Below are 24,907 nucleotides of genomic sequence, written 5' to 3'. Positions count from 1 at the left end.
CCCGCCCCGTTGCCAGAGCGTCGTCAGAGTCGAATCGGATGGAAGGAAGGCAGCCAGGCTAGGCCCCGCTGGCCGACTGACCGTCCTCCAAGTCTGTTCTACCTTTACTCCGGTCTGCGCGTTCTTCAGGAACGTTCGTGCCGTTCTACCAAACCGCGCGATTCCGCCTCGCAAAAGGCAAACGTCAACCGTGACCGCCGGTGCAACGTGTATTCTTTGTCTTTTGGTTTAACAAGTTCAAGATAATCAGTTTTCCTCTATTCTTTTTTTATTTTTAAACCGACGAGGGAACAGTATTTGTTCCTCGCCTCTTCTTCGTCAACTTTGTTCGCCGATCACACGAGGAGTTATTCTGTTATTATTCTTTTCAAAGCTTCGTTAGTTGAGTAGAATCAAGTGATATGGCACAGCTGATCAGCGTTAAGCTGTCCAGATTCGATGGATCCCCTTGGGGTTTTCGTCTTCAGGGTGGCAAGGATTTTGGCACTCCTCTAGTCGTGCAAAAGGTGAGTCTCTTTTGCTTCTTTTTCGAGGGAGATTCCTCAGGGTTCGATTTGACAACTTTCTTAGGGATGAGCATAGGAAAGTGGAAAAATATCTGTATGTTCTATCGTATCAAGAAATCTTTCTTCTTTCACTCATTTATAAGAATCGCGTATACGTTACACAATTATCAATAAAGGTATCTTAAAGTCATTATCAAACTCGACAACTTCGATCATCTTTGACGTCACGGATATCAAAGATCCCTGGTGAGTCTATGAATTTCCTCGAAAAGGGAAATGAAATTCTTATCCAATGGTTCATCGTTATCAGTTCGGTGTGATTTCTTTTAAATGTGCTTCAAGTGCGTTCGATGAAAGAGTGATAGTTTCAACTATACGTGTGTATACAGGGCGTTCCATGACATTTCGAGAATATTTCATAAATTTTATTTAAAATATGTGCCTGACAATAGTTGAATGATATTTTATTCAGAAATGTGGGTGTCGTCTTTTGTTTTTTTAAGTCTTACCTGGTCAAGGCTCGTCCACCTTTTTTTTCCTCTGTTGTTGTCATTACAGTCTATAAAATGATATTACGTAATACACATGCAAACGCCAAATTATTTCACGCGCATCGGTAGAAATCTTTGCCAACTACGTGCGAAACGCTCGGCTCGTCGTGGTCGCCGTGTTTTGGCGAACGAGGCGGGCTGTAACACGAGAAGCTTTTGGCTACCATCGACTTTCGAGCGAATTTTCAAACTTTCTTCGTTTATTTCCACGACTCGTTTGTCCATTGATGCAACCACTTACGAAATATCAATGCAAATATTCTTACGTCAAGCTCTGTCCTTGTTGGATCCTCCTCCTCTTCTTCTGTGTATCCATCGTCGTGTTTGTTATTGCTAAGTAAGAAGATAAAATGATGGATCATAACTTGAATTATCCTGCTGGAAGATGAAAAATTTCCTGTACGATTCGTAGCTCATTTACCTTTGATTAAAAGTGAAATATCTTGTCTCGTGTCAATGAAGATACAACTGTGCAATTTTCATATGAATCTTGCGGTTTTTCGCTTGGATATGATTCAGGAAACGAACGATAAACGCGAGTGAATCTTGTTCGAACGTTTAAACAACTTCATCTTCCGATCGACATTTCGAACTTGGCCTTCTTAGCAGCACGTGCTCCGTTTATTTTACGAGGCCGCAAATACGACGTCCGGCCGCCCTCGAGTTTCTCGGAAAGGAGAGAAATATGAGTCTACGGGGATGCGAAAGACTCCCATCGCACCAGATTACAAATTAATCGCGTGTAATTGCGAGTAATGAAGCTTCGCGGATCGTTGCGAATACTCTTTGGGTACCATTAACACTCTGATGCTACGTTTTATTGAAATTTTGATTTCCTCTTATAATCTGCCAATGAAATTTATACCTGAAAAAAGAAATTTTCAATTAAAGTATATAAAATCAATTAAAATAATACATTTGTTATCGTGCTCTCTTATTTTAATGAGCACTAAAAGGTTTGACTGGAATATTTATTATCAAAATACAAGGAGAGTTAAAAAGGGGTAGCTGCTTGAGAATGGTTGAGAAACTCTGGGCTAATGTTTTGAGAAGGCTGGAAAAACAATGATGAAACAATCAAGGAACAGTTTTTAAGAAGCGATGCATTAAGGCGTGTTTAAAAGGAGAGAAAAAGGAGAGACAGAGAGGCAGAGACGCGTCGCTGGTAATCCGAGGCAAATTATTTGGGCGTTCTATTTCTAGAAGGTGCCTTTGCGAAACGCGCAAGCCGGGTCGAGCCCTGCTCGCGAAGACAACGACGAAGGCAACGTCGTCAACGACGTCGTCGTCGTCGTCGTCGTTGTCGTCGTCGACGACGAGGAGCTTCGAGCTTCCTGGGCCGCGTTGGTCACCGCGAAAATAAATTTTTCAACGGAGGGAGCGATCTCGTGTCGATCGATAAAAATACCGATCGGCTAAGGCACCACGTGCGCTCGCTACTCTCTCCACAAGAAGAGAAAAGAAAAATTCGAAAACTAACAGGGCAATCGCAGTAGAATAGACTGTTTTCGAAGAGACACGCGTGAAATTTGAAACGTGCTCGAGCGGCTCATTTTTTCTTTCTCCTTATCCTTATCAATGCAACGTCTACGTTTTGAATTAATCTAGCAGTGAATTCTTCTTTTTTCATTCAGCCTCGCTATTAGTCAGATGCACATTTTTTATGAAAGAAATTTGCGAATTAAAATTTTGCAAAAATAACTTCCTGCTACGTTAATCTCGAATAACGTTCCACAGTATTTCAGAGAAAAAAGAATAAGAGTGGATATCGCGTTTACGTTCTCGTAATCTGGAAGAAACAGCTGCACGCAGATGCGCGCGAATTTCCGTGATTCCGTTCCGATGCAGTCGTTGCAGTCGGTGCAACGTGGGCGCGTTGGTTACGCGATATTTCGTTCCCGAGCGATGCATACACGCCACATTATCGTCGCAAGGAAGGACTCGACATAAATTCCGTGTGTCGTTAGCCGATATATAACGTCGCGTCGATAACGCCTTTTATCATTACCATTTTGTTTTTACCATGTCACCGACGATGAAACAACCTCGATATCTAATTATTAACCCGTACACAGGAAAGTCCAAGGACGCGCACGATTCAAACAATGATCATTGTTATTTTTTATTATTTTTATAACTTCGTTTCGACGATCTGGAATTTTCATACAAAGGTCGGACGCGTTATTATCGTTTCCGATAAGATCGAGGAATGCGCTTTTAACGAGGATAATTACTTGTTTCCTTTATCAAGGCTATACATCCACGTAGAATCTATATCTTAATTATTTCGCTCGTTAAACGCAGGGTTCATCGAAGGCGGTTTATCTCGTTTCAAAGGCCGTGGAAAATCGACAACAATGTTACGCAAGGTTTGACGTTAACAGGTAGCTAGCTCGAAAATACCACGACCAGTTACACTTCCTTCCGATAAAGGTTAACACACGAAATGTGGCAATCGCTGGGATTTTGCCAGACTCGCGTGGGAAGTAAACGAATTACCGGATCACCGTTGAAAAATGAAGAAGTTATCGTTGCCGCGTGGAAATGAAACTGAAGCAAATTATATACAGTCCTCCGTTAAACATGGAAACAAATTTTTCAAATACCTCATCATTTTTCACTGATGATGCATTAATTCGCACTGAGTTAGAAGCGATCATGACTAACGCTAAAGTATTCGAACCAGGAAATGGCAGAGATGCATTCGAAGTATGGACTTGTTGAATGTAAATTCAGTCGAAACGAGATGTTTATCCACGGATCGTTTCCCTAATAGACGTTTGTTGGATAAGAAAACGTTTCAAACGCTGTATGAACGCCTACGAGATACAGGCTCGTCCAAGAAACGGGTGTCGAACGCGAATTACTGAAATGCAATAACGTAACAAAGTCAACAAATTAAATGTGAACATAACACACTTTTATTGAAACTTCTATCATTGTTTTCGCTCGATCGAAGTAGGTCTCGCGCGTTATGAAACGCTTTGTATATTTGGCAAGAATCATCTCGAGGACGGGCTGTTATTTAAAATGAGCATCATCTGACAGAACTGTGCTATTGCATATTTTCTTCTTTTTCTTTTTTTGAAAACGAAGAAAGGAAGCGTAGGAGGAGGTGGAAAACAGAGTACGATATTTTCGTCATTATCGAAAATAATCCGAGTGGAGTGGAGTCACGGTTTGCGAATTCTGTTTATGTCTACGAGGCCCGATTTCGCACAACTCCGCGAGTGTTGTACGCTCGATTTGTTTACGAGCAACGCTAGAAGCCGGCTGCAGGCGAATTAGAAACCGACCCAGGATGTCGCCGGCTGCCATGCACCGGTTGCAACCTCGTCATTTCGTCGAACGATACAATAAGACCACTAAGAGTTTCCGCTTTTCCACGAACCCCTTGATCGTTGAATTTATTTCTGCGAATATCTCATCAAACTATAGGAAATCGAGGCAATCTAACTGAGAGGAAATTCAAGTTAACGTTTAACTTATTGTCTCACAGAGAAGGAAAGAATATTTAGCTAATAAATTAACACTAATGGCAGAGAATGCGAGAAATTCTGGCACGGGTAGATTTGGCACACAGGAAGACCAACGCTATTTACCGATTTAATTTTTATCCGTCGAAATAAAATATTTGATTATCTTTGTTAGCTATGCACACTGCATAACTGAACCGTCGCGTCGTTTGCGAAACGTGCTGGCCAAAGTTCCTCGTGCAGAAAGTTTCACGGTGAAAGAAGAAAAATGATCATTGAACGGCATAAACCTGGCTTTAAACTTGACACAATTGTCGCAGAAGCATAAAGATCACGTTTCTGGCGAAATGTCAAACGTCTTAGCTGATAGCACGAATCTTTGATCTTGAAACGTACGGTTAATTATCCTTTCGAGTTACAATTTACAATTGGAACCATTGAAAGTTTATTCGAACGAGCTCGTGTATCGCGGTTGTAACACTTATGCAAGAATCGGATGTCAGTGGGAGTTTTGGCCCGGTTCTCTCTTCTGGAGATACAGATTTTCAGAAGTCTGTTGCACACGGTACGAAAATGCATTTGGCTAGCAGACGAGGAGCCGTCGATATCTTCTAATTTTCGTCTATAACTAGGTGCCTCAGGACTTTGACATTTTGTAAAAAATCACAAGATAGAATTTTAGGCAAAGTTCTAAGCTAGGCTCTCCCTGGATTCTCCTAAGATTGAAGGTGTCTTAATAAAATTATAAAATGCTGTAAAGTTTATACAAGAATTCGACAACCCTATACATTAGAACGAACACCGCTCTTCCATTACCGAATCGTTCGCGAGGAAGTTAACACGGTTGATTCGTGATATATTTTTTTACACGCGAATGCAAATGTAACCAAGGCCGCGAACGCATGCAATTGCGATAAAAGTGCTCGCGTCTTTTATTCAAAAATTTCGAATTTAAATATTGTGCGCTTTGAAGATTTGAAAAAAATGATTCTAAATGTGAAACAGCGTTCTCTGTCGATCGACGAGGATCGTGTGACGCGTAATATTTCGCGGAAGCTCGAAAACGTGTCGGGATATTTTGCTCTCTTTCTTTTTTTTTTTTTTTTTTGTTATTTTCAATCGAAGCTTCTCTTTCCGGTGGCCAATCGTTGGTCCGTCGTTGCAAAGAGAATTGCTGCGGAGGCCGAAAGGAAGCCCGGCCCGTGGATATTAATAGAGGCCGAGGCCCGGTGGCGTTCGCCACCGACGAGCTTACACCCGTGGATATAAAAATATCGCTTTTATTTCTCACCGCGTCCTCCCGACTACCCAACATTTCGAACGTTTTCCCCTACGCCACCTACCTCTTTTATTTTACACGATTATTGCCTTCGAATCCCATCCTTTTATCTCTTCTCTCCCTCGTCATCCTCTTCTTGTTCTTCTTCTTCTCCTCTGGAATTCCACCGGAGCGTTTCTTTTCACGGTTTTCTGCAACACAGGAAGTGGCTCCACAACGCGTGGACAAGCAAGAAATTACAATTTTACATGAGTCTCGATATGCTCGTTAAGTTGGAAACTTAGAAGAAAGCTTATAATTGAAATGGATAATTTTTCAAGGTACTTGAACCTGTTGAAGCTTTTTTTTTTTTCTTTAATTGAAATCGTATTTGATTATTTTCTCGTTGTATCGTCGGCGAAACGAAACGAGAAAAGCCAGACAAGGCAGAGTGAAATTGTATCTCGATGACGAGGTCGAAGATTTAGGAGCAGGCATCGTAAATGCCGATTCGATTTCGGGAATGAAGAGACACAGTGGGAGGCTGTTGTGGGAAATTTGCCAAAAGTCAGACCAGAAATCAGTCTTCTCCCGTATGTTTGCCCCGTTGCTTAGGCACCACGTGAATTCGTGGGTAATACGACACCCCATCGTCGTCCTGATCGCATCACCATTACGACATCATCGAACTTGAGAATCATCTCATTTTTTTCCCTAATCGAACTAATTTTAGACTGTACGCATGCGAAGCGTTCTGCCTTTGAATGTAATCTATCGCCACAATAGGACGTCGATGAAGTTCCTCGAGTAGCGATTAAAAATACCGCGATAAGCGTAATCGACATTGTTATGTTCGCGTCGCCCCATCATTTTCATTATCAACTAATGAAGAACCGAGGTGAGCTCATTCTCAGACGCTCGCATCACGTCATCGGCAACAGTGACTCGCGAGCACGTTGCGTTCCATTCTTTAGACCCTTAATCACTTCTAAATTAATTCCATATATATTCGTTCGACTAGGTATTTCGACAGAGGACTCTTTGTGGTTCGCGTCGTCATTCTTCCGTTTCGAGTGTGTCATCGGGCCTAATCACCCGCACCTCCAGGAACTGAATCCACTTTCACGCATTCGTTCACCTCGCTTTCCTCGTTTCCTTCTCGAGAAACCGTATCTGTTCTAAGGAAAAAGTATACTCGCATTCCAATCTCTTTTGCGCTAAATATGCAACGATCCCAATAATAGTAAAGACTTCCGGTGGTCTTCGGTTAGTATTTTCTTATAAAATAAAGAAGCTGATGTATCACTCACTGTTACTGTCTCGCATCCTTGCTCTCGAAGAACTCTCTAAGAAAACAGGTGAGCGAATGGAGGCTAAACAGCGTTGAATTATGAACGAGAGAGAAAAAGAGGAGAAACGGAATGTTGAAAATCTATTGACGCATTTCGCGAAAAATCATCGAATCTCCAGTTGAGATCCGGAGGAGGTATGGACGTCATCGATATTCAGCCTTCCGTAGAAGGAGGTTTACGACTTGGTTACACGCGAACGATGCGAACGACTGTGCATACACACACGTATTCTTGTTACATCTCAACGAATAGCAACATGCAGCAGAGTTTGTTTGAAAAGATAAGACCAGGTCGAACGTAGGCCAATAATTTCGTCCTGACGTCACTGTCTATTTCTTCTGTCCTGCCTTAGGGTAACAAAGGCTACCGTGTGTGAGCTGTCGTGTCAACCACATTGTTTTGTTAAACTAGCGAAACGTGGACTTGGAAATTTTTCCCCTCTGTCAACTCGTTCCTCTCGGTATGCTTCCCTGTAGATACCAAAGATCCGTCCAGCTCTGGCGCCTAAGTTTCTATTTCAAATCGGTAGCGACGTTAATAGCAACTTTGTCTTCAACTTTTCACTCGGCTCGTCTAACTCGTTCCGTTAGACCGGTGATTAATCTTCCGCTTGCCGGTAATAAAATCCCCAACGACATCAGGTCGGACCCGTGGAAACAGGAACGTTGTCGAAGACGCGAAAGTATCGGTGACTTATTTCCATCGAACACGTTCCCTTTCATTTGGTCCGATTGAGACCCGGTGTCACTGACCGTAGCTCTCTCTCCCTCTTCTCTTGTCCAGCAACGTTTTTCGACGAGTATCGCACCGACGCTATGAACGAGCCTTAAGTCCTCAAAGTGAGAGAAAGAAAAAAAAAACGAGCAAAGATGCATTCCAGCATGGAACGGTGGGATGGATCCGTCTCTGATAACCCGCCCATTGGAATGCGTACCTCGTACACCTTGGCTTATTCTCCCTCTCGATTCGACTGCATTCAAGTGCATCTACTTTGCTGCATTTCGCACACCGATGTATTTCGGGTGTGTATTTTTAGCCGCGTCGTTATATTAATAATACCTTCGACTACGTGGGCTACCGTAGACACGCGTACACTAATGAATTTCCCATGTTTCTCTTGAAAAACATTTTTCAAACATTTATTAACTAATAGCAGTCAATGGTATTACGAATTTATTTCCAACTCCTGTCAAAATCGAGTGTAATTAATGGACGTTCGATCAAAAGCCAGGTCTAATTCTTTCTATAAACACGTTCAGTGATTTATTACAGTTATTTTCGTTAAGAGACCTCGGTTCATCTCGGAGCTTCAAATAATTTTTTCTCGCATACAAACAAAATGTAGGTCAATCCCTCGAGACACGTACATACATACAGTCGAGCAAGAAATGCTTTTTAATCATCGATGACTGGCCTCTCTTCCTGGACTTTAAGCTCGCGTCATGGGGACGAAATTGGGGCCAGAGGATGAGTGGTTCGATTCGATTCCGATTCCCGCCTCTGTCTGTCTCCAGAAATAGGACCGTGAAATTGCCTCATCGTTGTTGGGGTAATAGTTGGATACGTTTACCGTTCACGTTATTATCAACAACGCTGTCATTCGGTTCAGAGTATCGCGTTCCATCGAAATCCCTAACATTCTAGGGAACCCTAGAATAAGAAAGCTACTTGGTAGTCGATTAGAACGCGGGAATATCCTCTATTACCGCGTTCCACAAATAATCACGGGACAAAATTCCCAAGCGAAAGCGTGTAGATTCCTCCCACAATTACAGAAGTCACCAACCAGGAAGCTAGTCGGTTGGTAGGTTCGTCCTAAGTGAAGTCCCCTCAAAAATAGCAAGGGTCGGTATCATAAGCTCTCTGTTTAATGTCCTAACATAGGACGTGGACGTAAGTCAGGGTTAAGCTTGGTGGGCACCGTGAAAGCCTGTCTTCTCTAAAAATAGTCTTGGACCGGTTTAAAAATAGGCCCCGAACGGACACGTATACGTTGCTTGCCGGTACGTAGCGGCGAAGAAAACCGAACGAACAGATAGAATGTTGCAGCCGAGCACAAGGTGCAAGCTGCATAGTGTTCTAGAGGTATACGGCATATCGGGGGAACACGTATGTACCTAGCGTTGCCGTGCCACCGCGTAGAACCGCGATGAATGAACGTGTACACGCGCGAACCAGCGCGAACCCGCGTCGCCTTCTCACTGTTTCAGCGCATGCTTCGAGTAATAATAGCGTCCGACGATTTTGGATAAACCGTACACGCGGGTTGCCCTCCACCTCGCGCCCTAATGGGGTATACTAATTTTCTAATTAACTTGACGAGAGGCGTGTTCGATGGCAAATGAACTCTCTTAATGTGATGTTAGTAGTTTGAAAAGCGAAAAGGGATCGAAAACTAAGCAAGCTAAAAATTTACTTGCCAACTTAATATTTATCAAGTCCTATCGATTGATTTACGATTATCCTGCAATGGAACGAGATCGGATAAATATATTAATAGCGTAATTAACCTCGGGTAAAATCGTGGCTATAAGATTGCTGCATAGGTGTAACGCGATAAATTATGATGATTTAAAACGGCTCATTGATCACGCGAGGTAATTCATTTACTTAATTGCACTTGGTCCGTGGCGCTCGAGGAACGATAAAGCTGTGCGTTGCATAAATCACGATCGACAGTGTCGTTATACATAGAAGGAACGTCTCTGTAAAATGTGTTTCTCGATCTCTTTAAAAACGTATAAACATTTTAACCACTTGTCGTTGCGATGGTACAATAATAAAATTCAGAAAGAGGAATTTATCGTGCATCTGGTTTCTAATAGTACGCGTCGAATGGATGGGTTGCGGACGTGTAAAATCTTGTGTATTGCAGGTTAATAGCGGCTCCCCGGCGGAAGCAGCTGGTTTGAAGGCCGGCGATGCAGTTATCAGGGTGAACAACACCGAGATGTACAATCTGAGGCACAAGGACGCGCAGGATGTTATCATGAGAGCTGGAAACAATTTCGAGATCACTGTACAGAGGTAGCGACAGGCACGACCGTAATCTTAACTTTATCTTTCGTCTAAACACGGTGGAAACGAAACGGACAAAGAGCCGATCCATCTGTCCACTTCTCGTCCGTTTGCATTTTATAACGACAACTGCATCGCGCTTCATTTTTTTGGCTACTGTTGTTGACAGAGGTGGCGGTACTTGGAAGCCACACGTGTCTCCGATAAGTTCAACCCTTCCATCGCCATCGCCCACGTCCTCGGTTAGCAACATTGCTCCAGTTACGAAGACGTCGTTGGCAGCCAAGAAGCAAGACGGACCGCTGATCGGAAGCGGTCATAATTTCAGTCCAAAGCCATTCGTTAGTGTCAATTATATAAAGGAATTTCGACCTCGTTTTACATTCTTGAAATATGACGTACACGATGCGATTGTGAATATTCATTTGTACACGTTACAGCTGAATGGAACGGGGGATGGTTCGATCAAATCCATCGTTAACAAACAGTACAACAGCCCTGTGGGTATCTACAGTGAAGAAACGATCGCGGAAACACTGTCCGCCCAAGCGGAAGTTCTAGCTGGTGGTGTTCTTGGGTAAGAGAATCGTTTGTTAAATTCGAATAGCAGAAAAAAATGATAAAGATGAATTATTTGTAGTGTAAACTTCAAAAAGAACGAGAAGAATTACAACGCAGAGAACAGCGAAGTGTTCAAAATGGTCCAAGAAGCGGACAAAGAACCAAAGACACCGGAACCTGGTTAGTAACCGCACACTAGTGTCTTGAAATTTCAGTAGCAATGTATCCATGTTCCTTTAAAATTACTCGAGACATTGTAAACTTACTGTTGATAGTTCAACGTTTCGTTCAAAGAAAAAGATTAGAAAAGAAATAAAAATTTCTGGAGAGATAGCTTCACGATGGTCCTTACGTGCAAAACACGAGGGAAAAACAGTTTCTCTTTCACTTACCTAAACAACAGCGAAATCTCTCCAGTGATTTTTCGACTGGATCAGCTGGCTCTTAGCCTGTTGCATGCCGGTACGATAACTTCTTTGCGAAATAGCGGAGCCAACTGCACAGAGCGGCGTGATTATGCCGTCGTCGCCGGCCCTGGCAGGACTGAGGCCAGTCTCCGCACCGGAAACCAAGCAACAGCCACCGTCGACGCCGCAATCGAGCCTTCCACCTGGACAGAACATATGCGCTGAATGCGAGAGGCTCATTGTGTAAGTTCAACGACCGAGACACGTGTCTCGTCGTTATTCTCTTTCTTTCAGAACAACGCAGACATCGTAAAACCGGAAAGGAAAATAGGATGTTGACTATTCGTCTAGTTACCCTCGAACGGTTTCCTTTCGACGAAGAAGAGTATGTTGGGCGCACACATTTTAATCGTTTTCTTTTTTCCAACGACGAATCGAATAGTTGTTCGCGATAATGAAATAGTTTCTCACGTGGTAGTGTCACAGAATGGTTTCTCTACTTCCATGTCGTAGTATCATCGAGAACAGAGTTTTACTCGTCGGTGAGCCACGCCGTTGGCGGAAGGGCCACTTCGCCGAGATCACCCACGCCTCTATTTCATGCTCTCCACGGCTTTGGTCCGGCTATGAATTCCAATGAAAATTCGTCGAGACGTCAACCGCAACGTCAGCAGTCCTCCTCTTCCTCCTCAGGCTCGTCGAGCGTCGTCGTTTGTAGCAACTGCGACCGTGTGATCGTGTAACTATTCACGTGAAACTCTCTTCACGGGATATCTTTAGCTTCACGACGAATTATGTCGCTTCTTTTTATAATGTCTCTTGTGTAGAAAAGTAACACGTTTGTCGCGTGTACCTGGGAACCAAAATTGCAAATTTATAATAATTTATACCTGATATGGATTCCCCATGCTAAAACTAATCGAAAAGTTCTTTTCCGTTTTGCGATCCGACGCTCCGTTCTCGAGATACAAGCGATTGAAATTCGAGGTCCTCCACTTCCGGCGCGCGGCCGCCGCGCCGCCCGGAAGTGGCTCTCCGCAACTTTCAACAGCTTATATCTCGAGAACGAAGCGTCCGATTGAAAAACAGCAAAGGACTTTTCGATTTGTTTTTCAATAAAGAATTCAGTTTACTGAGTTTTAAACAAAACTGAATGTTTTTGAAATTTGTTGAATAAATATTAAAAAAAATTGTGATTTTCGTTCCCGATGTGTCTTTTACGGCCGATTCAGAGTACGTAAGACTTGTACGCTGGTATTTCATCTGAAAAATGCTTTTAAACAAGACAAGAGACCGTGCATTTCGCATTCATCGTTACGTAGATTGAAAATTGAGTCGAGATTGTCAGTGACGATCGAATATTTTTGTTTTTTTGTATAAATATGCACGTTTTGCCGCTATTGTTTGAATGGAAGCACCGATTACCTTTTTGACTCTTTTTCTCTCTGTCGCCTCTGTCGTTAGTGTATCGCTTCTTCGAAAAAAAGGACGAATCCCTTGATTCATGATTCTCATCGTTCCACGGTGGTGTGGCCATTCATGGCGATCATTCATCTTCATGGGAATTGCACATCTATCTTCTCATTCTTCAACTTTTATTTATTGGGGTATATGTAAACTACGCTTTCGATGTTGTGATTTTTGTTATTTTTTTCTATTTTTGAATATTTTTGTTATCCTTTTGTATCGATGTTGTGTTTTTGTTTTTCACTATTTTTATGTGAACACATTTTGAATATTTTTTCTTGATTTTTGCTTAACGAAAGCAATTATTTTTTTGAAGATATACAAACATTTTTTTTTACTGAAATTCACTTCACGTAACAACACTACTCAAAAACAGAGTACAAAATCTTGTGTTCCCAGCCTCCATCGTCGAGGTATCGTGCCCTCCCCTTTTTCTTTGAAAATTTTTAGATAAAAAACTCGTGGCACATCCGACAACAAAGCACTCTGCGTTCGTTAAAATATTCAAAGAGTGGAGAGATAAAAATTACTCCACTCATTGCTTTCTTTTTCTTCATAGGGGTGTCTTTGTCAGGATCAAGGAGAAGAATCTACACGTGGAATGCTTCAAGTGCTCTACCTGTGGCACTTCCTTGAAGAACGTCGGTTATTATAACATCAACAATAAATTGTATTGTGATATTCACGCAAAACTAGTCGCCAGACAAAATGCACCTGCTGGAATGGTTCCAATCACCATGCCACCGTAAGTATATGAATTTTTCTGCAGTTCAGCAAAGATTTGCTGTAATGTTTCAAGGAAACGCGTGCCGAGTCGCGATGAAAATTTAATGGAATATGTTCCAGAGGCGGAAAGGCTCCAGCGAGCACCATTTCCGCTGCGCTAGCAAATGCACCGTTGTCTCCACCTTTGAATAATCACGCATCGTCGCCTCTACCGTTCTCGGTAAGTATTCCACGTGCAATTAAACACACTTTTATCTCGTTTGCTTGAACGCTGCTTGCAGTGGTCGACATTTTGCTTCGCGAATGATTCAACATTAATCGTTGAACTTGTTTGATGCCTTCTGAAGCGATTGTAAATTTCAATTTATTCTAGTTTGAACAAGCATTTCGATAATCGAATAATTTTCTTTTAAATTGAAATTAACACGTGTGGTATTTGCTTGGCACTAATCGCTTTTCCAGGCTTGCAATCGTACGAGTCCCGATTACGGATTCCCGAATAGTCAGCTATCGTCCCTGAATAGAAACGGATGCATCAGCAATGGCAACTGTAACTGGGAATCGAAAACGTTTACGAGCACGATCACCATACAAACGGGTAGCACAGAGGTTGGCGATACCCGTGAATCTTATCTTATATCGTAAAACCATCGTCGAATCCTTCGATGTTTCCTTTTGTTTTCCTATTTATAAGTTGTTTCTTTGTACTCGTAGATATTCTTGTTAAAAAATTAATGAAATTTTTGATCTCTAAATAACTCTTCGCTTCTACTAATAGGAACTAGAATGAAGACACATTTAGAGTATTGCAGTCTAAAATAAAACGAAGTTACTCATGGTTAAAGGAGAGAGAAAGAAATAGGAAACAAGAAGCAGATTCGACGAAGAGGAACAAACAACATTACGAAAGAAAAAATCTAAGTCATCGTAATGATATTCGACCTGTTCGTCCTTCTGACTAAAGAAACTTCCTCTTTGTCGATCGATCGACAACATCATCGAATAATGATCCTTCAAATTATTTCGATGCGATGACTAATTTGTTTTGGCCCTATTACGAGTGTGCGTGTTAATTGCTCTTCTCTTCCTCTTTTTTTAATTGGCCACCGCCACGTGACATCGTTCTGTCGTTTTATGTATTACAGCCCACCCGCCTTGGCACCTCGCCCATCGAACCACCCAGTTTCCGATCAGTCCAGGTAATGTCCCATACGTGGCTCGTCTTAAACGTCTCGCACTCGAAACCTTACTCTCGGTAAGGTACATACACCGGTTAGAGTTCCGATGATAATCACGCTGCTTTGAACACCAGATAATGCACTCCAGACAAGTACGTTGTGCTTAAGAAACACCAACAAAGAGATCCTCTTCTTTTTATTTGATTCTTTTCTTTTTTTCTTGCCGTGTGATTCCGCTTGAATTCCTTTTATATCTATTCAGTAAGTGAGAAAGTTAATAAATTTGTTATTAAAACGATGGTTGATTTTTTGTTTAGCAAAGGTGTTAGTGTATAAAGAAGTTATAATTACTGTGAATAATTTTCAAGATGGTATAGTCAATTTTTAGCGTGAAGCATGGTGTCAAGGCAGCGGAGAATCGAATCACCAGTAGTGTATATCGTTTATTTCCAAACTAATTTGCCACTCGTTGCATTATAAGCACAGTAGATTTTTATCGTTAGTTGTCAATTTAGTGGCCCAACTAATAATTAGACGTAGCAATGTGCATCGCATATGTCATGTTGTTTGTCATTATGCCTCACTAATAAGTTCAACGAGATCATTGTTGTTTGCATTGTTCCCTTTTTTTTTACTCGTTCGTGTCATATGTCATTACTTCGTAAACGAAAATGAAATGCGGAATAGTAAAGTGTATTTTCTATCGATACAGGCGCCAACGTCTAACAATCTAATTGGTCCCAAGCCTTTCGGAGGATCCAGTGTTTTATCGTCGCCACCGTTAGTGAATTCAGGAAACAGCACTCTTCCACGACCACAAAGTCAAACTGTGACTGGTAAGTTTCTTTTTCTTTCATTCTTCTCGCGAGATGCTCGTTGGTAAATAGTTTCACGGTTTTTTATTACATAATTTCGATAAAGTTACGTAACGTTGTGAGATTTTTAAGTTAGAGGGGAAGAGAGACGAGGTTCAAATTAAAAAAATTAAATTTCTTTCTCTTTCTCTCTTGTACAACGATAATTCTATAAAACACCTCGCTAAGTTTACCTCGACTTGTTACGTGCATGAAATTCCGCGTCGCGACGCGAACATCCCGACGATAATTACGACAGGCACGCCAACAGGAGGTATGTGAACCTCGAAGGAACGTTAACAGGAAACAAAAGCGGAAATCGCGATGTCGTAGCAATATATCATCGACGACACGCTCAGCTACTTATTATCTCATTCGTAATCTGAAAGGAACGATCTCTGATCCCAACCAAGTATAGTACCTGTTTGTTTTATCCTTGGCCTCGCTTTGTCTTCGATTATTGCAAATAGGTCTCTGGTCGAGTTTGCCAAAGCCAAAGATTACGCCCTTCGAAGATACAACGAATAAATTGCGAGCACAAAATACCTGCTGACCGAATTTCTCTTAGCTTTGGCTAATACGCCCTATTTGGCTTCTCTCCTCGCATATTTTTTTATTTTTTTATTTATTGTCTCTTTGTCTTTCGCGTTCTAGATGATTGATAATAATTTTCGATCGTTTGCAAGCTCTCCTTTGAACTTGGCTTTCATCCGCTCGTCGACGGCGAGTTCTGAGAGCTGCGACATGTCATGTCATTCATTCACTCATCGTTCTAATGGCATTTCAATTCTAATAGGTGAAACGTTAATTATTCCTCGTGATATTACTTAATGTATACTCGAATTGGGTGCCTCATAGTCGTAGGGTTAAAACTCTATGGAGCCAACGATGATGCAGAGTGATCGAAACGAAACCAGGACGATTAAATCGAGACCTGAATAGCGAATAAATGAGTCGAGTCTGATTCGATAAAAAGAGCTTACGTAATAGTGAAGACACTTTGATAAAACTATTTCACGGCTTTTAATCTTATATTCGCGACATTTAACCCTTTCAGACTTAAATCATTTTCACGATGGAAGATACCGCGATTAATGACTAACGACAAGTTGAATATTTTTGAACTATTCAATTTATTCCTCCACAATTCTTTTCCTGTCCCAATCACGCGACTCACCCCGTATATTAATTCATAATGGTGAAAGGGTTAAATCGAAGAACTTTGTATAAATAAACGATTCGAAGAAAGACGTTTATATCGGGAATCATTTTCATTCATACTCCTCATTCCCGGACATAATTCTTTTCTTTTCTTATCTTTTTTCAGCCGCTTCATCTTTCAACCCGAAACCCAGACCCTTCTCCCTCACATTCGCATGAGTCGGTAGCTCTCAGCTGCGCCGTCGTCGTCGTCGTCGTCGTCTTCATCGCTGACATCCGAAATCGAAAACGATCCGATTTATATGCAATTATAAATTATACATAGAAAATGTATACGATCGACGTTCACGATTTTTCTTCAATCTCGAATATTAAACGATCCCATCGTCGCTAAACATCATTGACAACACTTCGTGCTTGTTTGTTTCGTCAGAATTCTGCTTTCACGCAGCTTTCTATTCATTGAGATTTCGAGATCGAGAAAGTCGTGAATGGTGAATGATTTTCTCGACAAGTGCAGTTACGAAATAAAGCGACCAATTAAGCCGATCAAGCTCTTCGTTAGATATACGTGTACTGTTTCCTTCTTTTTTTCCATTTCATATCATTCACACGTATGAGAATCCATCGAAGCTTCGTCGAAACATCAAGTAATCCTTTGCGTTGACGATTAGTCTTTTTCGAGATAAACATGTCAGCTGGGTGAAATTAAAAATCAACGCAAGTGGTTAACTGTGTTTCCTCGTTACGTTTTCGAGAGGAAGTTGGATCCGAGTTCCCTTTTTCGCGATCGTCTAGAGTTTTCCCTTTTTCGCAATCGACCGTCTACCCCCATAGATCGTTCACCGATAAATATGTTCGAGTGCCAAGTGATTCGAAGAAGTGCGACTGCTCACTCGATTCGCTTAATTAATCGCTTTCGCTTTTCTTCGCCTCACGCGTACCTCGTTTAATCACAGAGACTACTATTTTGATTTTAAGTTGCGCTTCTTTTTTATTTAGCGTCCTGGACGTGCTCGTGATTCGTTGAATAAAAAATTCTTTATAACAAATTATCGGATCAGAAATAAAGAAGAATCACGAGCACATACCGTTCAATGTGCTTCTTACTCACAGCTTATTTCTTTGTTCTTTTTTTTTCGTTCTTTCTAACACACCCTGACCAATTACCTATGTGTATCAATCGCATGAACCAAACGTTTCGTGTGTCTTCGTGTACAAATCTGTTTTTTCGTTCACCCGCTATCAACATGTTCCACCTGGAAATCCTAATTATCCCAGAAACCTCCGAGACCCACGAAAAGTCCTATTATTACGAGCTGGTGGATACCAAGCCCGAGTACCATCCGAGTTCCGTGAAATCGAAAAGTCTTAATTGGCCACCACCGAAACCAATCGAGGACATAACTTATCCCACCGCCAGTCCTTTGTATATCGATCCAAATCCTGTCCTCGACCGAAGAAACGTGCAAGCAGTGAAAGAGAAGTGTATCGAGGCCTGCGAAAAAGCATTGACAAGAATAAGGGGTGAAAGCACCGATCGCGAGGTCGAAAGGGTCAGTAGACAGTGTTGTTTCGACGAGGATCCGATGGATCGGGTCAGTTGTCCAGGGCCCATTTACAGGAAAGTGGAGCTGGTCGAGACCAGCGGTAGACAATCAAAAAGTGAAATAACATCGAGACCCAGCTCGACCGACAGCGTCAGAAGATCCTTGACACCGACCAGGATCGTTCAACCCATACCCAAACCATGGACAGCTACCGTAACGACTGGAAGTAATCTGTACGAGCAAACTTACGGCGGGACAGAACCGCCAAAAGTCTGTAAGAAGTTCCATCAGAAGGAGATCTGTCAACGGGAGAGAATCTGCGAGAGGAACCAACCCTTCCGGGAAGAACATCGTTCATATCGCTCTGAATTCAGTCGAACGGAACAAACGGTCTGCGAGAAACCACCGCTTCCTGTGCAGCACACGGTGAAGCAGCAGGAGACTAAGGAAGAGATCACAGAAGTTGACAAGGAAGTCATTGACTTGAGACCAGCTGACGAGATCGAGGAAGATGATTCCGACGGGAAAGGAATCGGAGGAGAACACGATTTTATTACCGAGACTTCCGAAGAAGACGTGGATGGACTGCACGTGAAGAAGAAGATGACCTTCGAGAAGACCATCGAGAGAACCCCGTCACCTGCACGACCCAGCACTCCGATGATAGAGGAGTCCGTCGCGGCGGAGACGGTCGAAGAGGCGACGGAGAAGATCGAAGAGAGTTATACCAGAAAAACTGCTACGCACATCGACAGAAAAGTTGAGGAGTCTGAAGAGAAGACGGTTGTAGAGTCAGCTGAAGTGGTCACCTCGGCGGTGGACGTTCAACAGATGCTGGAGAAGGCGAAACAGGAGGAAGAGGAGCGAAAGAGAGAGGAAGAGGAAGAGGAAAGACGAAGGCAAGAAGAGGAAGAGAGAAGAAAACGCGAAGAAGAGGAACAGAGGAGAAAACGCGCCGAGGAGGAACGAAGGAGACAGGAGGAGGAAGAGCGAAGCAAACATGTCGCTTTCGAAGAAGAGGAAGTGGAAGAAGTTCGAGAACATCCACTGGGAAGAACAGTGGTCCGTGAAGAGAGGGTGACGGAAGCTGAAGGTGACACGCCTGGACGCAAGAAGCTCATCAAGGAGACTTACGAGGAGATCACGGAGGAAGTGTTGGTCCAGGAACGCGTCAGGAGGAAGGCGATCGAAGATGAACGCAGGAAGAGTTTGAGAGAACAGGTAGAAGTTCATCAAAGTTTGAGAGAGCAACAGGCACCCAAGGATAAACGCGTATGCTCCAAGTATCCTCCGGCTCAAGAAATCATGGAGACTAATAAAAAACGAGTTCAATTCGTGAAGCAGACCGATTCAGGTCCCAAGCCCATACCGCATTCTGCTCTTCAAAACGCTACCCCCAAAGAGTGGAAGTCTGAAATGGTGAACGCTTTGACCACGGCACCCGATCGACCCTTCACTCCTCTCAGCACCTCGTCGAGTATAAAGGAGGTTTACACTGAAGAGACGATATACCTGGATCACAGGTGTCGACCGAAACCACCGCCAGAGAATCTACGACCCATTTCACCGTTCCAGGAGGCGCTTATGATCGCCCCGGAACGTCCTTACACTCCTCTGAGTCGCGAAATTGGACCGGAAGACAGAAACGTTTGCAGTCGGTCTCAGACCCCAGTGCTTCAGGACGGGGGTAAATACCCTCCACCCGCTGGTCTCCTCTACGGCGAGGGTAAACCCATCGTTGCACCGTCTCCTAAACCCTGTGGTCCACGACCGTTACCGACACCACCGCCCGACTTCCGTCTAAGGGATTCATCCGCGTCTCCGGTGAGGTCTCGGCCCCAAACACCTTGCAGCAAAGGCATCACAGCTTCCCTGAAGAAGCCGGACACCATACCTTCTTATCAGAGGAACCTAGTAGCTATGAGAAGAGGCGCGGTTGAGAGTCACACGTATCTACCCAGCAGGACTCCGACGCCTACTCCGGGAAGATCAAAGTCGCCCGCCTATGGACCACCGGAACCTCCCCCATGCTATATGAAGGCTCATGCTCCGAGGATCAGAGAGGATCCACCTCCCGCCAAGCACAGCTCCATACACTTCCCAACGAAGAAGAGCGTCTCTTACAAGATAGACGAAGACACTGACGAGGGACACAGAAAAGCCGAGTACGCCGCCAGCAAGACGGTGGACTTTGACGAGAAACGAACCGACGATCACGGTCGAGAACCCACGGACGCGGTTCATGCTCAGTACCAAGAGAAACGGTTCATGACGAGCGAGGAAATCAACGAACAGAAGCTCTCGCTGACGAAGAAGTCGCTCGAGGTTACCGAAGACTTTGAGAGATGCGAAAGAAGGGTACCGGCCAGACCTTTGCCGGAGCCTCGAGAGAAACCATCCAAGGGCACGTGTGCCATCGGTAGAACGAGCCCCTGCAAACTAACTCTGCCTTGCCCTTTGGCTTCCAAGACGGAAACGAGCTCGAGCGTGCAACCGGTGTACACCAGCTCGACGGAAGTGCGTCACGTTAGCTACGGCCCTCCACCCTGCAAACCGTGTCCAGATACCGGAGTAACGGTGCTACCTTGCAAAGCTCACTCTGATCAAGGCACCAAGGCGGGTGTTGTAGTGGTGCCTTGCGAGGGACCTAAGCCTTGCTGTCAAAAATCAGGCGTATGCGTGGTTCCAACGTCGGACCGTTCGGGAGTTTGCGTGTCTCCTTGTATGGGTATGCAAACGGGAAGCTGTGGCCAACCGGAAGGACGCTGCGGTCGGGAATCAGCCTGCGAGATCGAGATTCCAAACTGTCCAGAATCTGGAATCTGCGTGGCACCCTGCGCCGATGGTTCTGTCTGCGTGGCACCCTGCGGCAAACCCGGCCCACCACCGTCGGCTAAACTTCCTTTCCCTCAAATTTCTTTCCCGTACGGGGATACTTCCGCTTCTTCGCCTTGCAAAAACTCCTTCCAGCCTATTCACAAGCCTCGCACTAATCTGAGTGGGCAGCTCGCGCGACTCACTGCTAAAACCGGTCACAATGTACCCACTGTTCAATTGTACAAGCCCCAAGCTCAAACCGATGCAGCAAGCTGTTGCGAGAGCAAAAGTTATTGTCAAAAGACCCAATGTTACCGATCCACCGAAACTCATTGTCAATCGAGTGGTCAATGTTCAAACAACGCCCGCTGTCGAACCGGGACTCAATGTGAGACCCAAAATCACTGCCAGGACGGTATCCATTGTTCCCCGTCTAGTAATGCCCAGAGTATAGTAGATCCACCAAATTTGTCATCCCACCCGGATCTAGGTAGCGGAATCGGTGGTCTCGGTGGTGCTGGCTCCAAGAGCGGATCTTTCGCTGGTAGCAGCGCACCAAAACGTGGAAGGGGAATACTGAATCAAGCGACTGGACCGGGATCACGGGTACCCCTTTGCGGCCATTGCAACTCTTACGTCAGGTACTCATCGGTACTTTGCTCGTCAGTGTTGTTTGCTTGTTTGTTTTTCTCATGCCTGATTATTCCTCTCCCTTATTGTTTTTTGGATGATTATGAATGACCTGGGTTAATTCGTCAGGGTTGAATCATCGGTCGACGTGTCTAGACAATTTGGTGTAGGTGGTGATCGTTTCAGGAATATCGCTGGAGAATATTTTCTTGATTGTGCATTGAATTTGTGTATGTGTTTCGTTTTTAAGTTGAAAAATTATTTGTTTGGTTAAATTGCTTTTCAGGAATATGTACTTTCTTGATATTTTTAATTAACATTGCGGGGGTCGATCTTTCAGACGAATGAAGTTGATATGAAAATTAATTAGAATAAATCTTAGCTTCGACAATAATTATCTATCATGACCGCCGCAGGGTTGATACTAATTGTATTCTGATCGTCAGTGTGATTAACAGTGTTCACTTGTTTGCACGATGTTAACAGCTAACGAAGAAAATACTAATCACAAGTCGAACGGTCTCGTGATAAAGCCAGCGTGCTGTAAAAACGACAAAGGGTGCATAAGGTTGGTAAGAGAGAGTTTATCCGTTTTTCAATTGTTGCCTGCTGTGTTATGCTTTGCTTCTTCGTGTTCAGTCGCACTTGTAAATGGATTTGTAAAAAAGATTGTGATCGTTCAGGGGACCTTTCATCACCGCTTTGGGACAAATCTGGTGCCCTGATCATTTCGTCTGCGTGAACACCCAATGTCGTCGACCTCTTCAAGACATCGGTTTCGTAGAAGAGAAGGGCCAACTCTATTGCGAATATTGCTTCGAACGTTTCATCGCTCCAAGTTGCAACAAATGCAATATCAAGATCAAAGGCGTAAGTATTCGATCGTCAATTGAAGAGAAAGCAATTTGTTAAGGATTCGATGGATTAATTTATCAATATTCCTGTGATAGGATTGTCTGAATGCAATTGGAAAGCATTTCCACCCTGAATGCTTCAAATGTTCCTACTGTGGAAAACTATTTGGCAACAGCCCATTTTTCCTCGAAGAAGGCTTACCCTACTGTGAAGCTGGTTAGTACAGCTACACACGTTTAATTTAACGAAGAATTTCATGATACAACACCGAATAAATTATGCTACTGATACACAGATTGGAACGAGCTGTTCACAACAAAATGTTTCGCGTGTGGATTCCCAGTGGAAGCTGGAGATCGCTGGGTAGAAGCTCTGAACAACAACTACCACAGCCAGTGTTTCAATTGCTCGGTACGTAATATATATAGAAAATATTTTAAATCGTCACTTACCACGTTAATTAATCTTCCTTGGATTTGTGTTACAGATGTGCAAGAAGAACCTCGAAGGTCAGAGCTTCTACGCGAAGGGTGGTCGTCCATTCTGTAAAAACCATGCGCGTTAGAACCAACATTTAAAATAGAAGAAAGGGTCGAAACGAAAAAGAATAGGAAAAGTCGAAAAAAAGAAAAAAAAAAATGAATGATTAACTTTACCAGCACGAATTCTTTCTGCACGTATTATTTCTTCGCTTGCCGTCGACGACAATTAAGAAAGCAAACGATTACGAACGAATTACATCGATTAATTATCATTTCTCCTGCAAGAATTCAAAGTCGATCGAGGATAAAACAAAGTGTCCTTCGTACTTTAAGGATCGCAGCCCCGAAACGATCGCGTTTCTTCGGATTTCCGTGCTTCCAGCTTTTACGATAATTATTCAAGCAAATTCTTTGCCCGACAAAATGACAATTGACAATCGCATGACGAAATATTGACTAACCCGATTCGATGATAAACCCGGTGAAGCTAATTTACATGAATTGCCAATTAATTTCCAACGAAAGGATAATACAGTCACGTAACTCGTAAACTTTCTTTAAAGAATATTCGTAAGATTGTCAGATTAAAGTGTAGCCTAAGAAGTTTGAAAATTCTCATTTTGAAAAACGTAAGTCGACGTAAAAGTGTCCAAAGCATGGAGATCCCTCTAAATGGCAAAGTTTCCTGAATTTCATGCGCTTCGCATCGCAATTTCTGCGACAAGTTATTCGCGTTTCCGGTGGTGGACGAGTCTCGAATACTTGGCGTAATCGTTGCCGCAGAAAATTCTGCAACGAACGCGCATCAACTTGGTCTCCTGCTTTTCGATCACGCAAAGGTCATGCGAGCAATTAGTATTACGGGTATTATCACATATTTCGTACTATCAAGGTGCATAGAAACCGCGTCGTCACGAAAACGCTGCCTCTTTGGAGATACGAAGGAAACTGACCTGACTTTCGATGAAAATTCTGACGAGGAAGATACCCTCCTCTCGTCGAATCAATTATTATTCGGGTTTTACTAGTCAATCATCGATGATGCTCGAAATGTATCGTGCAGGGAATAAAAAAGAGAAAAAAAAACGACGAATATTATAATTCTATGCGCGTGGATCGTCAATTAACTTGTTATCTTTAACAAGAAGAAAAACTAGAATCCTCGTAACGATGTAACTTATTTTACCCTGAAATCAGGGCGATTCAAGACGACCGATAAATAACAGAATCCGTTCAACAGCTCTTGTCTTTCAGAACGAACAGAAAATCTGTCTGTGAGAAAATGTAAAAGGAGAATAAGATTGCACGCTGGTACGTTGATACTTGAATCGTTTTAAATTGCCTCGTTTTCAGGGTACACGATGATAAAAGTGATGAACGAGTTGATAATCGGGAAACTCGTACTCGATAGCAGTTGCCATATTATTATTTTAGACAATGTTACCGATTTTTCTGTGCCATCGTCGCAGGCTCGTGTCAAAAGCTTGCGAATCGAAGGACGATATATTTAAATGTACGTTGTATAGTTTAGTAAGTAACGAAAGAGACGAAGAAGGATATCGAAGAAATTCATATGACGAAGTCGATTTCCTTTAAAAGCGTTCAACATTGCTAATCGATTATGCAATTTCGCGATTAGGATTAATACTAATTATAGATCGACTGCTGGCTGAATATCGCACGAGCCTTTGTATCCGTGTTACGTGTTGCTTACAATAAAATTGAATAAAATGTTCACGATAAACTTTGCTTTCTGTTAATATTTCCCTGCAACTCCTGTTTCGATGCAAGAAAAAAACAAAAGAGCATTTCGCAGTTAGGTGTTGGAAACAAGACGAATTTGCATCGTACGTAACACGGGGGGAACCGGAAACACGTAAGGGCTCGGTCGTAAACGATTTTTCGTTTCTAACGAGGAAGCAACTCTTTCGTAAGTCTCGTCTCATCGATTTATCGTTTAAAGTATAACCTTGCGGTACCTCCTTCTGCGAATACGGACACGCGACAGACGTTTTTCTGACGGATCATTTTTGTCGCAATAGATACGTCATCAACGCG

At 43.0% G+C, this 24,907-nt stretch overlaps 1 protein-coding gene and 1 long non-coding RNA gene across 7 annotated transcripts; one reads left to right on the top strand and one right to left on the bottom strand.

The window, feature by feature from the left end:
• The first annotated feature begins 37 nt into the window (after positions 1–37).
• Positions 38–24,593, top strand: LOC114871608 (PDZ and LIM domain protein Zasp). 5 transcript variants are annotated; one of them, XM_029177715.2, is made up of 16 exons: positions 38–506; positions 10,019–10,170; positions 10,331–10,502; positions 10,602–10,738; positions 10,802–10,902; positions 11,643–11,868; positions 13,156–13,341; positions 13,443–13,542; positions 13,785–13,931; positions 14,468–14,521; positions 15,213–15,336; positions 17,797–21,523; positions 22,196–22,382; positions 22,463–22,583; positions 22,663–22,778; positions 22,855–24,593. In XM_029177715.2, the coding sequence occupies exons 1-16, from the start codon at positions 402–404 to the stop codon at positions 22,930–22,932; spliced, it is 5,733 nt and encodes a 1,910-aa protein (XP_029033548.2). In that variant the 5' UTR covers positions 38–401; the 3' UTR covers positions 22,933–24,593. The 5 variants fall into 5 exon arrangements, with proteins under 5 accessions (XP_029033548.2, XP_029033544.2, XP_029033545.2 ...); XM_029177711.2 differs by lacking the exon at positions 13,785–13,931 and having other exon boundaries at positions 39–506; XM_029177713.2 differs by lacking the exons at positions 11,643–11,868; positions 13,785–13,931 and adding an exon at positions 11,210–11,372 and having other exon boundaries at positions 41–506.
• Positions 515–11,202, bottom strand: LOC114871603. Of its 2 annotated transcripts, XR_003788596.2 has the most exons (4): positions 11,115–11,202; positions 5,877–6,021; positions 1,479–1,922; positions 515–1,390 (listed from the first exon to the last, which is right to left on the bottom strand). It is a non-coding gene; the product is annotated as an uncharacterized LOC114871603 (long non-coding RNA). The 2 variants fall into 2 exon arrangements; XR_003788597.2 differs by lacking the exon at positions 5,877–6,021.
• Positions 24,594–24,907: the final 314 nt, after the last annotated feature.

The sequence above is a fragment of the Osmia bicornis genome, chromosome 6 (assembly GCF_907164935.1).
Source record: "Osmia bicornis bicornis chromosome 6, iOsmBic2.1, whole genome shotgun sequence".
NCBI lineage: Eukaryota > Metazoa > Arthropoda > Insecta > Hymenoptera > Megachilidae > Osmia > Osmia bicornis.
Note: the sequence above shows the minus strand (reverse complement) of the source record. Positions and strands in the feature narration are given on the sequence as shown.